Genomic DNA, 13,500 nt, shown 5'->3' with positions numbered 1-13,500 from the left:
CAACGAAAGCAACAATAGTGATAAAATATATTTGCTCCCATTCCATTTCGATTTCGATTAAAAGCGCGGATTCACTTCAAGGCACAATAGTCGAAAGAAAAATAAAAAGTTTGCTTTAATTGCTAGAATGTCGTTTTACCTATTTCTTTGAATCGCCACTATAACGAAAATTTCGAAGTAGGATTTTTGGATTAAAATTTATTCTGCATAACGCTTTTTTCTTTAATTTTCAATTTAGGTCATACTATGCACAATCGCACAAAAAACAAAAAAACTGGTAGAAAAGAAAAACAGCGGAAAATGTGGCTTTGGGGGTTTTGTTTTTAAACGAATGGGCGGATGGGCGAAAAGCTGAAATATTAGATATTATGGATTCGAGTTAGTATATACCTATTTTCTTACGCCCATTCATAAATAATGAAAATTAAATAGCTACGCCTTTAATAAACGGTGTATTTGTTCCAGCACACTAAAATCCGTGGATGTTAAGTGAAGTTTATTAGACATCCCTAATAAGGACGAGAAGAGAATTTGGTAATAAATTGATTTTATCTGGGTTTATCTCATTTTCTTAAGACTGGGTTAAAGCAGTAAAATATAGTAAATTCCTACTCACGTTACGATTGGCAAATTAAAAGAACCAAAGTCTTCTAGTTTCTTTGGAACATTAACTTTCAGTCAAGCAAAGGCGGCATTGCATTTGGTATGAGGACTTACTGTGATTAAGATTAGGAAAGTTACTAAAGTTTATTGCAAAGAGTTAATAAAGAACTGGTCGGACTAAATTACTTAGCTTAATTATTAAGCTCCACTTTATATTTAAAAAATGCACACATTAAATGCATACTTTTTTTTGGTTTAATTTTATTCATTTTTTCAAGTGAAAAACGTCTTCTATCTGTATCTCGTGTCTGCTTCTACAGTTTGCCCGTTAGATCTTTCAAATGCTTAGCGGTTTTGGCTTTGCGAAATTTTTTTTAAGTGACCACGTAAGAGGAAATGTTGTATATTATAATTATTTAGTCCTTTTTTACCTAAACAATATAATTAAATGATTTATCAACGAAGTCTCTATAAATAATTGGTGCCTAGAGGGTTCCTATAAATATAAAACGCCTCAATCTTAGCGAGCCACCTTAGCTTCAAACTACCTGTAAAGGCTTCCTCTGTCATATATATATATTATTTTTTATATTTTTCTGAATTCAAAGTATTTACATATACGCGAAGACTAAGCTAATTACTTATGGACGGCAAACCATCGTAAAAAATTGCAAGTATTCCATTTTTAAAATGCAAATTCAATGTGCATCACATATGCTTGCATTGGAAGATTACCATCATGATCTTTGTTTTCCCGCAAATGTGTTAAATGTGAAACACTGCTCCCATACGTATACATTTTTTATTCAATCTGAATACTTTTAATAGTATTTAATGAAATTTTTATGAAATGTGAATATATTAACGATGCATATGCGAGAGGAATGTTCTCATGTGAATAGACTTTAATTTAACACATTCATCTGCAGGATATTTAAAAAACGTAAATAACGTGAAATTAAAACCAACGGCTTCGTCGCGGTATTCTTTCCATTTGTATTGCCAATAGCGCACCTCTTCCATAGTTTCTAACGGACAACGCATAAGTTAATATATTTAAGATATACGCCTTTTTAAGGCAAGGGCTAAGTTTCTTCTTATGATACCTTTTAAGCCCATATTAACTTTATATAAAGCGCCAGAAATTAAACCCGCTGGTAAGTACTCATACAGCGAAGATTTCCTTCTATATACCGAAATCATTGTTACAATGCCACTGAAATAGATATGTTTTGAAGTAGTCATTTCCATTGAATATCTTTCAAATTTACTTACCAATAGGAGGTTGCGAAGAGTGCTACTTGCCAACCCCATTTGAAGCCCCCTTTTGCGTTCCTTCTAAACGTCGCAAACGTGCTTGAATTTTCACAAATATTTAACGACACGAAATTGTGTGAGCAAGAGGAAGAGTTGAAAATGGTAGTTATTTGGCCTTAGAAAGAGCAACTGCAAACTCCATCGAATATTAATCTGAAAGTTGGAATCAAATAAGCTCAACATCAAAATGACTTTATGACCTCTACTAATACAGAAAACAACGCGATTTGGGTTAATTCACTCCGACACGACATAATATTTGATCAGTGGACATATCGTTGAATGAAATTAACCAAAGAAACTTATTGCGATGATGTGAAACAACGATATGGTGAAACAACCAAATTATTTAATGATTAGTAGTTTGCCTGGCATTTTGATAAACAAGGAAATTTGCGTTCATAATTTGGGTGATATCATAACAGCGCCCATTGCTCCCGGGCATTTTATGGTAGAACTATTACAAAGTTTGTTTTGAAAACAAAAAAGCTTACCACCTACTGATCTCATTGTGAACAAAGTTCAAGCTTTTATATCCGCAAGCAAGAAATATATAAACGAAATATTCGTAATGAAATCAAAGAAAGATCTCTTGATCTGTCGACGTTTGTGATGGATTATAATTTCATTTTGAGAAATTTTGAAAACTAAACATTACAAAGCAATACTTTGCTTATTGCATAACAATGCTGCCACTTTATGCTCACACATTTAGACTTTTCGCATACTACACGTGATCGCGCCGAAATAAATGTAACTTGGTTTAGAAGGTTTCGCAGTAGGCGTTGCTTTTGGGCTTTAATTTCAATGAAAGTTATGTTAAAAGTTATTTAGTGTGAGCACTGGTTCTGACGGCTTAAATGCGGCGACAGAAGACAGTGAAAGGAGACAAGAAACTTGAAGTTTGCATGACTCACGATCCGTGTGAGACGCACTTCCATCCTTATGACGACACCACAAAATAAATGAATTCATGCTGTGTCAACATGAGCGCAAAAATATTGTCCAACGATAGACTTGGGTAAATTTATTTTGATTCATGTCAGTTATGATCTTCAAACCACTTTTCTGTCTTTGTCTTTAACTTTTCTTGAAATGAAATAACAAGCCTTTGCGGTGAACACTTTACACTCCATTCCAAATCACAAAAGTCTTGTTATTGGTGCCAAGCAATACATGCAAAACGTTCTTACCATTTAAAGAACTACTTATCTGCTGCTTACCCAAAGCACACTTGTTATGTACTCTTGTGTAACGTCGAAGATTCAAAAAAATATTTTATAAAATTAGCCTACAATGGCATTAGATTACCAAAAGAAGAAATTATTGTTCGCTCTCTATCTAAAGTTTCTTCAAAATGGAAATTTCTCTGGTTGAAATCATTTCAGAAAATTTTCTTTAATAAAATTCCAACTCTTTAATACAATGTCACCTTCTCAGTGGTGAAACAATGGTGAAACAATATATAAACGCTTGAACAACTAAAAAAAAACAAAACGCCAAAGGTAACATATGTCACAAATATCATGTACGTGCAGTTGCAAAAAATCGCTGGGTGGCCAAAGTTTTCAAAATTGCAAGGCAACAACAACGGGTTAAAAATAGCATCCATTTCAAGAAAAAAAGCAGAAAAAACCAACAAAAAGCAAATGGAGGAAAAGCACTTGAGTTTACTTAAACGCTAGTAGAATAAAGTCGTTGACGCACAACGCGCTTGTAACACATATATGCTGTTGCTGATCTCCTTTTCGGTTTTTCTGCGAATAGTTACCTGCCTGTTTGCTTACGTGTACGTAATTAGCCCGATATTTACGTACATGGACACATGTGTACTTTCTTGAAGGCAAAAGCTCCCGTTTAAGGTAAGCCCGACGTAATGCGAAATAACAACAACAAGAACAATAACAATAAGAAAATATCAGAAAACTCTGATTCATTGCGAAGATTGAGGCAGGCACAACAGACAATGTCAACCAGTTTCTTGACAGTTAAATGCTGCGTCGTTTGTCAAGTAGTTGTAAGGTTACCACCATATCCGTTCATGAAGGACATTAATACTTACATAACAATTAACAATGGCATTGCCTTGTCATGCCAACGCCGTTATACGATAACTAAAAAAGTTCCATTTTTTGCTTAATTTCTGCAGATAAAACAGAAAAGAAAAAATATGTAGCATAAAATAGTGAAGAAGCATTTTAATTTAGCTACTTTTTTGATTGATAGCTGAGACAAAGTACAAAAAACATATTATGATGATAATAATGATAATGCAAACCTATTATATGTGTTAATGGAAAATATGGTTTTTAAATGAATGAAGAAATATAACGCTTAGAATGAATAGTCTTTATGAACTGTGTGGTCTCGTCTATTGTTTTAAAAAATAATTAAAAGAAACTTATGCTTGAATACTTTTACGATAGAAATGTAAAGCAACGGCCAGCTAAGTTTTATCATGAAAATTAAAACACTAGACTCTCTTCCTTTTTATATAAGCCGTTTTATTTTCAAAGTGAGCTAAGTCGATTTATTTTATTATGAAGACATTTGAGATATACACATTTATTAACATCCTATACAAAAATTTTTTTCTCTTGCATAAACTTATTTAAAATCTATTAACTGAAAATTAACGCATAAATACAATCATTAAATATTAGTTTAGAAAATCGATTTTAGCATCTGAAAATGAATGGCTCATATATTATGGTTTTTGCTTTGTTTGCTTTTCAATTAATTAGTTTGTTTTAATATAAAGACATGCTCCTCACCCAAGCTTCTACCTACGCTTGTAATGTATCTATTAATCTTCGTCATGACTTACCCTATTATTTAAATAAATTTATATGTAATTGGTTTCTAGCGTATAGTGATTGTTGCTTGAGCTAAAATCTTTTTTTTTTCTTTCATACTATTATACCACGAGAGTCCATATTTTATTATTGAATCTTTTCTTTTCCTTTCATACTACTTCTTAATATTTTTATTGCTCGATCATATAGCATATCTTGTTAAAAGCCGATAACGGTTTATTGCTTGTCACACTTCACATTTTGGTCTTTATTCATTGTCGCATTTTATGCTCCGTTAGGTTTTTGGCCTTTGTTTGATGTAAAAATATTCTTAAAATGATTCATAAAACTTAATGCTTTAAAATTTTAATTGTAAAGACTTATTGGGCATATCGCCATGATGATCGTTACGCTAAACAAATGAGAGGAGATGACCATTTCCCGTTAATTGTGCGCTGGTTACTTGATCCTTGGAACACGAATCCATGATGCATTTGCTGAAACATTTGTTTTCATTTGAAATGAATAGCTACCATAAAGAAGGGCAATCTATTATTTCTTTTTTTTGCTTATTGTACGACCAATCACTCAGAGGACGTCCCCTATGCATGCATAACACAGTGTAAGTTAAAAAGATGCAAAGAAATAGAAAGAGATAAAAACCGGCCGCAATCTAATAGATATGTGCCCAATAGGTAAGTGACTGAGCACTCGCTATAGGTACGAAAAAGTATGTTCAAAATTGTATGGAGGTTTAAATTCCCAAACATTGACTTGATACTTGCGACGCCAATAGAGTCGACTATGCGGCAATCTATACCTTTTCAACTTTTTTGGCCCTAATGTTCATATTTGCGACCGGCTGTTCCTGCTCCTTGGGGCTGACGTTTGGGAAAAGATAATATGGCTTACGTCATACGTCTCTGCATAAGAACAACCTCTGGAGATTTTTAATTGCTCTAAAATCATTGGGCCGACGTAGCAAGTGTTTGTATGAGATAGTAATAGAATTATTTTTCACTTTAAGAGCCCTCCAAACCAAACTGTAGTATAACTCCAACCCCTCGGTGATAAAAATATCCATGTATTGGGTGTGGGAATATGTTTCGGTCTTTTCCTAAGAATGCAAGCAATGCCTTAGATGTAGCTGAATAAAACCGTTAATTCTTCGTTTAAAAGATGCTATTTTCAAATAATAGTGCATAAGTCATCACACTCAAGCGTATATAATACAGTTTCTTGCAGCCTCGAATAGATTTTATTCCACGCCAATTGGCGTGGCTAACGTGTTGCCTGCTTAATTTAAAGAATATCAACATTTGCGTGCGATGGACAGTGGATACTTTGCGATATCCAAAGCAGGAACTATATCCAGGGGAACTATCAACATGAACATCGATGGAGGCCCCTTTTTTTTCAAAGTATTGTTGATCAGCAAAAAATGCTGAATCGATTTAAGGATGTCCATCTGTATAATGTCTGTTATAAACATTCTGCTGGCCGAAAAAATGAATTAATCGCCTTTAATTCTTGTACGCAGGTTAGCATTGAAGATGGTTTTCCAAAAACAATCTTTTGCTCATTACTCGCAAACTACAGCAGATAAATCTGTTAAGACTTGAGCACATATTTTATAAGTGTTGTTAAACATGGAAAAAATTGTCCCCGCCAATCAAAAGTTAATTTCTTTGTCAGAACTTTTTTAACCCAAAAGAGTGAACTTCAAAAAACCCGCAAAGTGCATACACATATTCTTGACCAGTCTCAAATTCGGAAAATATCCTAAGCATATTCTTTTGTTCGTCTGTCCACATGTCCATCTACTTAACTGCGTATTATCTACGGTAATCATTCCTCCGTTCGCAACAGTGAAAATATTGTCGTCAAGTTTGCAAAAGAACTTGGAAATGACCAAAACCGATCAAAGGACACGCCTGCGACGCCTACACCCTATGCAACAAACACCTTTGCCTTCCGCGTCGTTTGCTCGTTACTCATAAACTACAATAGGTACAGAGTTTAAATTTCAACTTTTATTTAAAAAATAGAAAAATCAGCCGCACCTACCCAATATTACAGAGTATAAAAATTTTGACTTTTTTTTTACCTTTTAGGAAAACGTTGATGGGTCTAAAAGATTCGAATACAAACGAATATAATTTTCTTACTTTTTAGTTTATTAGTTTAGAAAACATAGAAATTAAACTGCTAATCAAATAGTAATCAATCAATCAATAGCAACCATTCCTACCGAATTTTTGGAGAGATTTAAAGTTTTCCAATTTTCGCAAACTCTGACTGACACTATCGAATAACATCTTTTGTTGTTGTAGTATGCAGTACTGTTTGTAGTATACAGAAGTATGCATCTTGTTCAATGCAGCATTCTAACTTAATTTCAAAATATTACTTTGCTCTCCAATCAAACCAATGGCTCTTGCCAATTGAAACTCTTGCAATAAAATAAGGAAAGGGAACTTGGGTTCCAATGTTTTTGGTTTATGTGTACAAGTTAAGCTTGAAAATGAACGTAAACCTTCTATACAGACATTCATAGCAATTAGGTATTTGAAATAATGTAGATAATTGAAAACTTCAAAATGCTTTCATGAATTGCAACTAACGGCAATTATCGAGTTTGAAACTTTGCCGATGAATTAATTCCAAATGCTTGTGTGCACGAAAAAGCCTTCTGGGATTGTGGGTTCACGGGAGTTGTCGCGAGACAATATGTATTTTTAGCTAATTTATGATTCCAGGTACATATTTGAATAGCTTCGAAAGTAGTTGTTTTGAAAAACAAAAACACACTATTGCAAGCTTGAAGACGCCATTAATTTTTAAATATGTTTCATTTTCAATTATTAAAAATCTTTTTATATAAGATCAGTGACCTTGTTCGGCTTTCGCAGAAGAAGAAACTTTCAAACTTCAATTTATCTTGGCTGTCAAAAAACTACCCTTTCCTTGCAGTTGCCATCTCTTAAAAGAAATATAACATAAATTTTCTTTTATATGCCTTTAGCTACTTATAATACAGCACACTAATGCGGTCGGTCATACTCACACCCTTTTACCTTGAACAGATCGCCCTTCTTTTATAAGAGAAATTAATGTTTTATGTGAAATTGATATTACCACGAGTATATGATTAGCTATATATGACTGATGTATAAACTTGTTTCGATATGTTTCGTTTTACAGGAAAATAAGAAGCGAAGGTCTATAATACTATTTCATATTAATTGTTATGCATATAATAGTAATTTGTTTTGGTTTTCGAAAAATTTCAAAATATATTTAAACAAACTCGTTGGAGATAAACTGGTTTCAAATGAAATTACTCTAAATTCTATTCTTTTTTATTTCAGATTCCTTTGTAAACAGTCAAGAATGGACGATATCACGTTCTGTGCCTGATTTACGTTTGGGTATAGTTGGTTCATTGAACTCGGGTAAATCTGCATTAGTACATCGTTATCTAACCGGTTCCTATATGCAGGAAGAGTCGCCTGAAGGGGGACGTTTCAAAAAAGAAGTATTCATCGACGGCCAAAGTTATTTACTATTAATACGAGATGAAGGCGGCGCACCCGAAATGCAGGTTAGTGATTAATGAAATTCACTTCGTTGCTGATGAAATTAAGAAAATCATGTTGGAACTATTACATCATTTTATATTACTAACCAAACTTATCATACATTTTAAACGCTTGAGTGTAAGGCCTTCGTCTTGAATCATAATAAATTTTCGTCATTTCCTTAAAGTGGTAGTAAAATCGTACTTAATATTGGGCCTTGCTTTAAGCAATAAAATAATAGTAGCAACAAAAATGTATTATCGTTATTTTGCTAATCGCGCAACGCCTTTTTTTCTCCTACCGCGTTGCTAATGAGTCTGAAAAATACGTTCATATTTTTTTAACCTCTTTACTCTCACATATATAACATAAAATTTCTTATAATATGCCTTTATATTACTGCTTTTGTTTATTACAAGATTTCTTTCCTCTTTGCCTTGTCCTTCTATTTTCATTTTTCAGTTAAGTTTTTCGCACTATCAAGAAAATTTATAAACCATTTTTTTTTAGCGTTACCGAGCTCATTAGCATCTAGTGTCGGTTCCAAAGTATAGAGAAAAAAACCATTTATTTCCCTGAATTAAAATCCAAAATATATTCTGTACAAATACTACCCGGAAATTATGTCTTTTAAGCTGTGGCACTATAGTGGGCGAAACACGATGCCCAACATGCGGGCAGCTTTCTTGGGCCTAAATCAAATCTCCAAAAGATATGGGAGGCAAAAAGATGGGGTCTAATCATGGGGTCATTGCAGAGAATGGACATAGTCCAGACAAGTGTTAAGCTGACAGCATTGGTCTTGAGAGTAACCGTATTGACAAACAAATTTAAAGAAAAAATGTCTTATTTCTTGCTTAGGTTTGCAACTTTTTTGTTCTCTTTTTTTCTTCATAAGCTTCTTCTGTCGTATTTCACTGAACAAGGATTGTTTATTTATACCATGTCGTGCGAAAACAGGCCCAGAATCTGAACGATTCATCTCGTTCATCTCTCTGCGAACGTTTTTGCAATGCAAACTGTACTGGTTTTAATGGCCATGCTGCAGATGCAGTCCTGGATCCATCAAAAGAATATACGATGCTCATGTCCTGATTGTAGGAAGCGGGATATTGCCTAAATTTAAAAAATTCGTTCTACTTTGCTAAATGCAGTAAGCACTGAGTTTTCCCATAATTTCCATAAGTCGTTTCAGGTTTTCAGAAAAGATCGATTGTATCGCAATGGTGGTGGTGTTTTAATTGCCATATCTGCGGCTGTCCCCACCAATTGAATTTTCCACTATTCCTAATAAGCAGTTATATGTAACCTGCTCCTATATTTCCTCTAATTCGGATATCTGCATACATAAGAAGCCAGCCGCCCTCTTTTGTGAAGTGTCCAAAGTGTTATAGTCATAGCATTGGGTGCCTTAAATTTGCCTCAAGTCACTTGGTGTTACAGTGATAGTTCTGGCTGTTTGATTCCTAGTGCAACGTCTGATAGGGTTGTTGTGTTCTTTAATGAATTGTTTAATCATAATTTGGTTCAATATAACAGTACCCCTAATTGTAATGGTAGACTGCTTGAACTCTGCTTTGTCAATTTTCCTGAAATTAACGTAAATCGTTGTTTATCTTTCAGTTTACCTGAGGATCTTTATCATCCAGCAATGCGGTTTTCCTTTCATTCCAAGCATGATGATTCGTTCAACTTCTCTAACATCTCTAACAACTTCTTCAAATACTTATTATGATTTCCATAAAATCAACATTTCTATGCTAAAATTACATCTTTCACATATTATGCTTGATTTCTCAGCTGGAAGTATTGAAAGTTTACTGTCATCTGTCATATTCTACAATATATTAAATCTAGGTATTTCCGTGTACGTTCCGATCAAACAGTGTCGACCTCGAAGCAGGTATCCCCCGTGGTTTAAGTGGCTCTGCTCTCGACTATTTCGCTTACTCAGCGGCAAGGCATAGATTTAATTCCCTCAACCACCAACATTATTGCAAATACCTTCAGTTCATTAAATCCTCTCTGTTTACTAATTCTAAATGCTTTTTTAAATTTGTTAACTCCAAAAGAAAAATCTCCATAAATCCCTCGCATGTTTCTCTTACCGGCTCTGAGTCTTCGGATGGTATTTATTTATTTATTTATTTTAATTCTACTTATACATGAAACTCAACTAAACAAATAACGGTCGAGTTCAATTGGCACTTAAAGCAAAATTTTTATTAATTAATATTAAAATTTAAAATAAGTACAATAAAACAAATAAGAAGTAAAAAAAGAAAAAAAAGAATATACACAACCAGCATAGAGCCACACTTACAACCGGTACAGGACCAAATTGCAAATGAACCCCTAAGACATCGCAAACATGCGTAAGCTTGGCAACCGATAATAGTTAACAACAATTCATTTTCGAACCGTAACGACTTTTTAAGGTTAAAAGTTTAAGCACAACTTAGGTAAATCGCACATACTAAGCAATGTTGCTTTAATGGACTTTAAGGAGTCCGATAATGAGAATAAGTGATAGATGTCATTTAGGTTCGTGCAAACAACTCTGAGCGGATTAAACAGCTCATAATTATATGTACGCTGACTAAGCTTAACTAAGATAAAGTGCCTAGAGAAGCGGTTAGGGACATTAAAGCTTATTTCACCAAGTAATGAAGGCGTGTCAATAGCATCATTTATTACTTTGATTACAAAGGAAACGCCAAAAACAAACCTACGTTTCTCAAGAGACGGTACGGACAGCAGAAGCAACCTATTTTCATAGGGAGGAAAGGAGGCAATAGATTTAGTTTTAAAAGATTCAAAGAGCACCATGCAACAAAGATATCCAAGTCACCTTGAAGCTGACGTGATTGCGATTCAACAGAAAAGGAAGAAAACAGTTTCACATCATCAGCATACATTAAGATCTGGCTGGAATTAACCACCGATGGAAGTACGTTAATTCATAAACTAAATAAAATGGGACCTAAGTGACTACCTCGAGGTAAGCCGGACATAACGGGGAATTCATCCGAGGAGATGAAGTTAAACAAAACCCTGAAGGATCTATTGTGCAGATAAGAGCTTATCCATTTCACTAAATAGAAAGGGAAGCTAGATTCTTGGAGTTTAAAAATAAGTAAGTTATGGTTAACCATATCAAACGCTTTCCTTAAATCAGTGCATATAATATCTGTGCGAGAGCCACTAGAAAAAGCCTTGCAAACCTGACAAGTAAACTCTAACAAGTTGATGACTGTAGATCGCCCTTTCCGAAAGCCATACTGGTGCGGAGAAATATACGAATTAATGGCAAAGGCCAAATGCTGATTCACAATTTGCTTGAACAACTTGGGTAAGACACTCAACTTGGCTATGCCTCTGTAGTTCTCAACAAATTGTATACTTCCACTTTTGTGGATAGGAATAAGGAAACTACTCTTCCAACACGAAGGGGAAACACCTAAATTCAAGGACAGTTTAGAAATCTTTGAGATCACGCCACATAACTCGACAGAGCAATATTTAAGTACACTTGATGGAATTCCATCAGGTCCAGGCGCACAACTATATTTTAAAAACGTCATCTTCCGAAATAACCAAGTTAGGTATTGGAACCGAGTTAGTTATAAGATGTGGGTAAATTGCTGATAAATCGAAATTAGCAATCGAAAAGTTTCGTCGGAAATACTAAGCAAACAGATTTGAGATTTCAAAATCATCCGAGGAATCAGAGCCATTAAAAAAAACATGAGAGGGATATGTGGAAATTTTTCTTTTAGAGTTAACAAATATAAAAAAGTATTTAGGATTAATAAACAGAGGAGATTTAATGAACCGAAGGTACCTGCAGTAATAATGGTTGTTGAGGGAGTTAAATCTATGCCTCGCCACCGAGTAAGCGAAATAGTCGAGCGCAGAGCCACTTTTCGAATATTTTTTGGGTAGCGTGTTTTTTCTATTCTTGTATTGTTTAATTGTCTTATTAAACCACGGGGGATACCTGCTTCGAGGTCGGGACTGTTTGATCGGAACGGATACCCAAGTCTAGACCGCTTGGCCACTTCACAAATGAAGGTAGCCTGTTTCTTGTAAATGGAGATATCGGAATTTGGCGGAATATAGGAGCAGGTTACAAATAGCTGTTTATTAGGCATTATCGCACGAATGGCGATAAATTCAACGTCAAGAGAAGTGGGAAATTCTATTGAATTGGACGGGACTGACGCAGATATGGCAATTAACACACCACCACCAATGCGATTCACTCGATCATTTCTAAAGACATGGAAAGAATTGTGAAAAAGTTCCGACGAATAAAGATCGAATTTTAGCCAAGTTTCAGTGAAGGCCAAACAGAAAAACTCAAATTTTTGAATTTAGGCCCCTAAGATTTTGATAAATGAAAGATAATGGGCCTGAAGAAACATTTAGTTTTTTGAAGGCGACAAGACTGTTGCTTTGGTATTACGGGGACGATCTCGAGGGATAGATTCTTTAATCAAGGATCCTACTGGCCACAGTGGTTTGTTTAACAACATATCACTGTTTTCAGTCGGAACTAGTATTTTAAAAGAGGAGATTGCCCTAGATAGAGAAGGAGCCATTTTGAAAATGCTAACGCGCTTTAAGTTGACTGATGGGACTTTCGCCGCCAGATAACTTTTTATGTTATCCACCGATGTTTCAGGTGCCAGTCTTGACACAAATATTGCTTTTCTGGGAGGAACTGCCATCAAGCAAATGTCATTACTAGGAACAGGAGGGTTCACCAGCAGCTTGTGCGACTTGCCCAGTCTGGTGACCGGCGTCCACGTTCGAACAGCCAGGGGGAGAGGATGATTTATTTTTCTCTTTATTATTTTTAGGCGATGGCGCTTGATTAGAGTGAATGGCGGCTCTTGGCGGAGATACCCTTGCTACTTCAGCGTAGCTTAAAACAGAAGGATATGACGGCTTGTTTGTAACTATTTTGTTACCGACCGACCCAACAATAACGGAAACATTAACGTTCATTTTAAAGTTAGAGGGAGCGGTAACTTGTACAAACGAATCAGATTTAGAGGAACTCAGAGGTGACGTCCCACTCGCTACGCTACGAGCTACGCTATTTTTCTGGTTTGGGTAGAAGATGAGTGCTCAATAAAACGATACTCATCAAACCTAGACTTAATTAACTCAAACTTCTCCCACAAGGAGCCGAGATT

At 34.9% G+C, this 13,500-nt stretch overlaps 2 protein-coding genes across 2 annotated transcripts in view; one reads left to right on the top strand and one right to left on the bottom strand.

The window, feature by feature from the left end:
- LOC119641043 (centaurin-gamma-1A) overlaps nt 1–13,500 on the top strand; it is a 243,715-nt gene that overhangs the window by 208,127 nt on the left and 22,088 nt on the right. The window contains exon 2 of the mRNA XM_038039464.1: nt 8,087–8,319. Within this exon, the coding sequence (XP_037895392.1) occupies nt 8,212–8,319 (108 nt within the window). The 5' untranslated portion in view covers nt 8,087–8,211. The remainder of the gene's footprint in view (nt 1–8,086; nt 8,320–13,500) is intronic.
- LOC119641060 (RPII140-upstream gene protein-like) lies at nt 1,657–2,430 on the bottom strand. The gene is made up of 3 exons (XM_038039492.1): nt 2,415–2,430; nt 1,879–2,035; nt 1,657–1,819 (listed from the first exon to the last, which is right to left on the bottom strand). Exons 1-3 carry the CDS (start codon nt 2,428–2,430, stop codon nt 1,660–1,662), a joined length of 333 nt encoding a protein of 110 aa, XP_037895420.1. The 3' UTR covers nt 1,657–1,659.

This window comes from Glossina fuscipes, unplaced genomic scaffold, assembly GCF_014805625.2.
Source record: "Glossina fuscipes isolate IAEA_lab_2018 unplaced genomic scaffold, Yale_Gfus_2 142, whole genome shotgun sequence".
Taxonomy (NCBI): Eukaryota; Metazoa; Arthropoda; class Insecta; order Diptera; family Glossinidae; genus Glossina; species Glossina fuscipes.
Note: the sequence above shows the minus strand (reverse complement) of the source record. Positions and strands in the feature narration are given on the sequence as shown.

What these genes read in the sequence shown, in the direction of transcription:
- LOC119641060 (XM_038039492.1), bottom strand. An exon ending in CTCTTCGCAACCTCCTATTG is followed by an intron (nt 1,820 to 1,878) that starts GTAAGTAAATTT and finishes TATCTATTTCAG; the next exon opens with TGGCATTGTAACAATGATTT.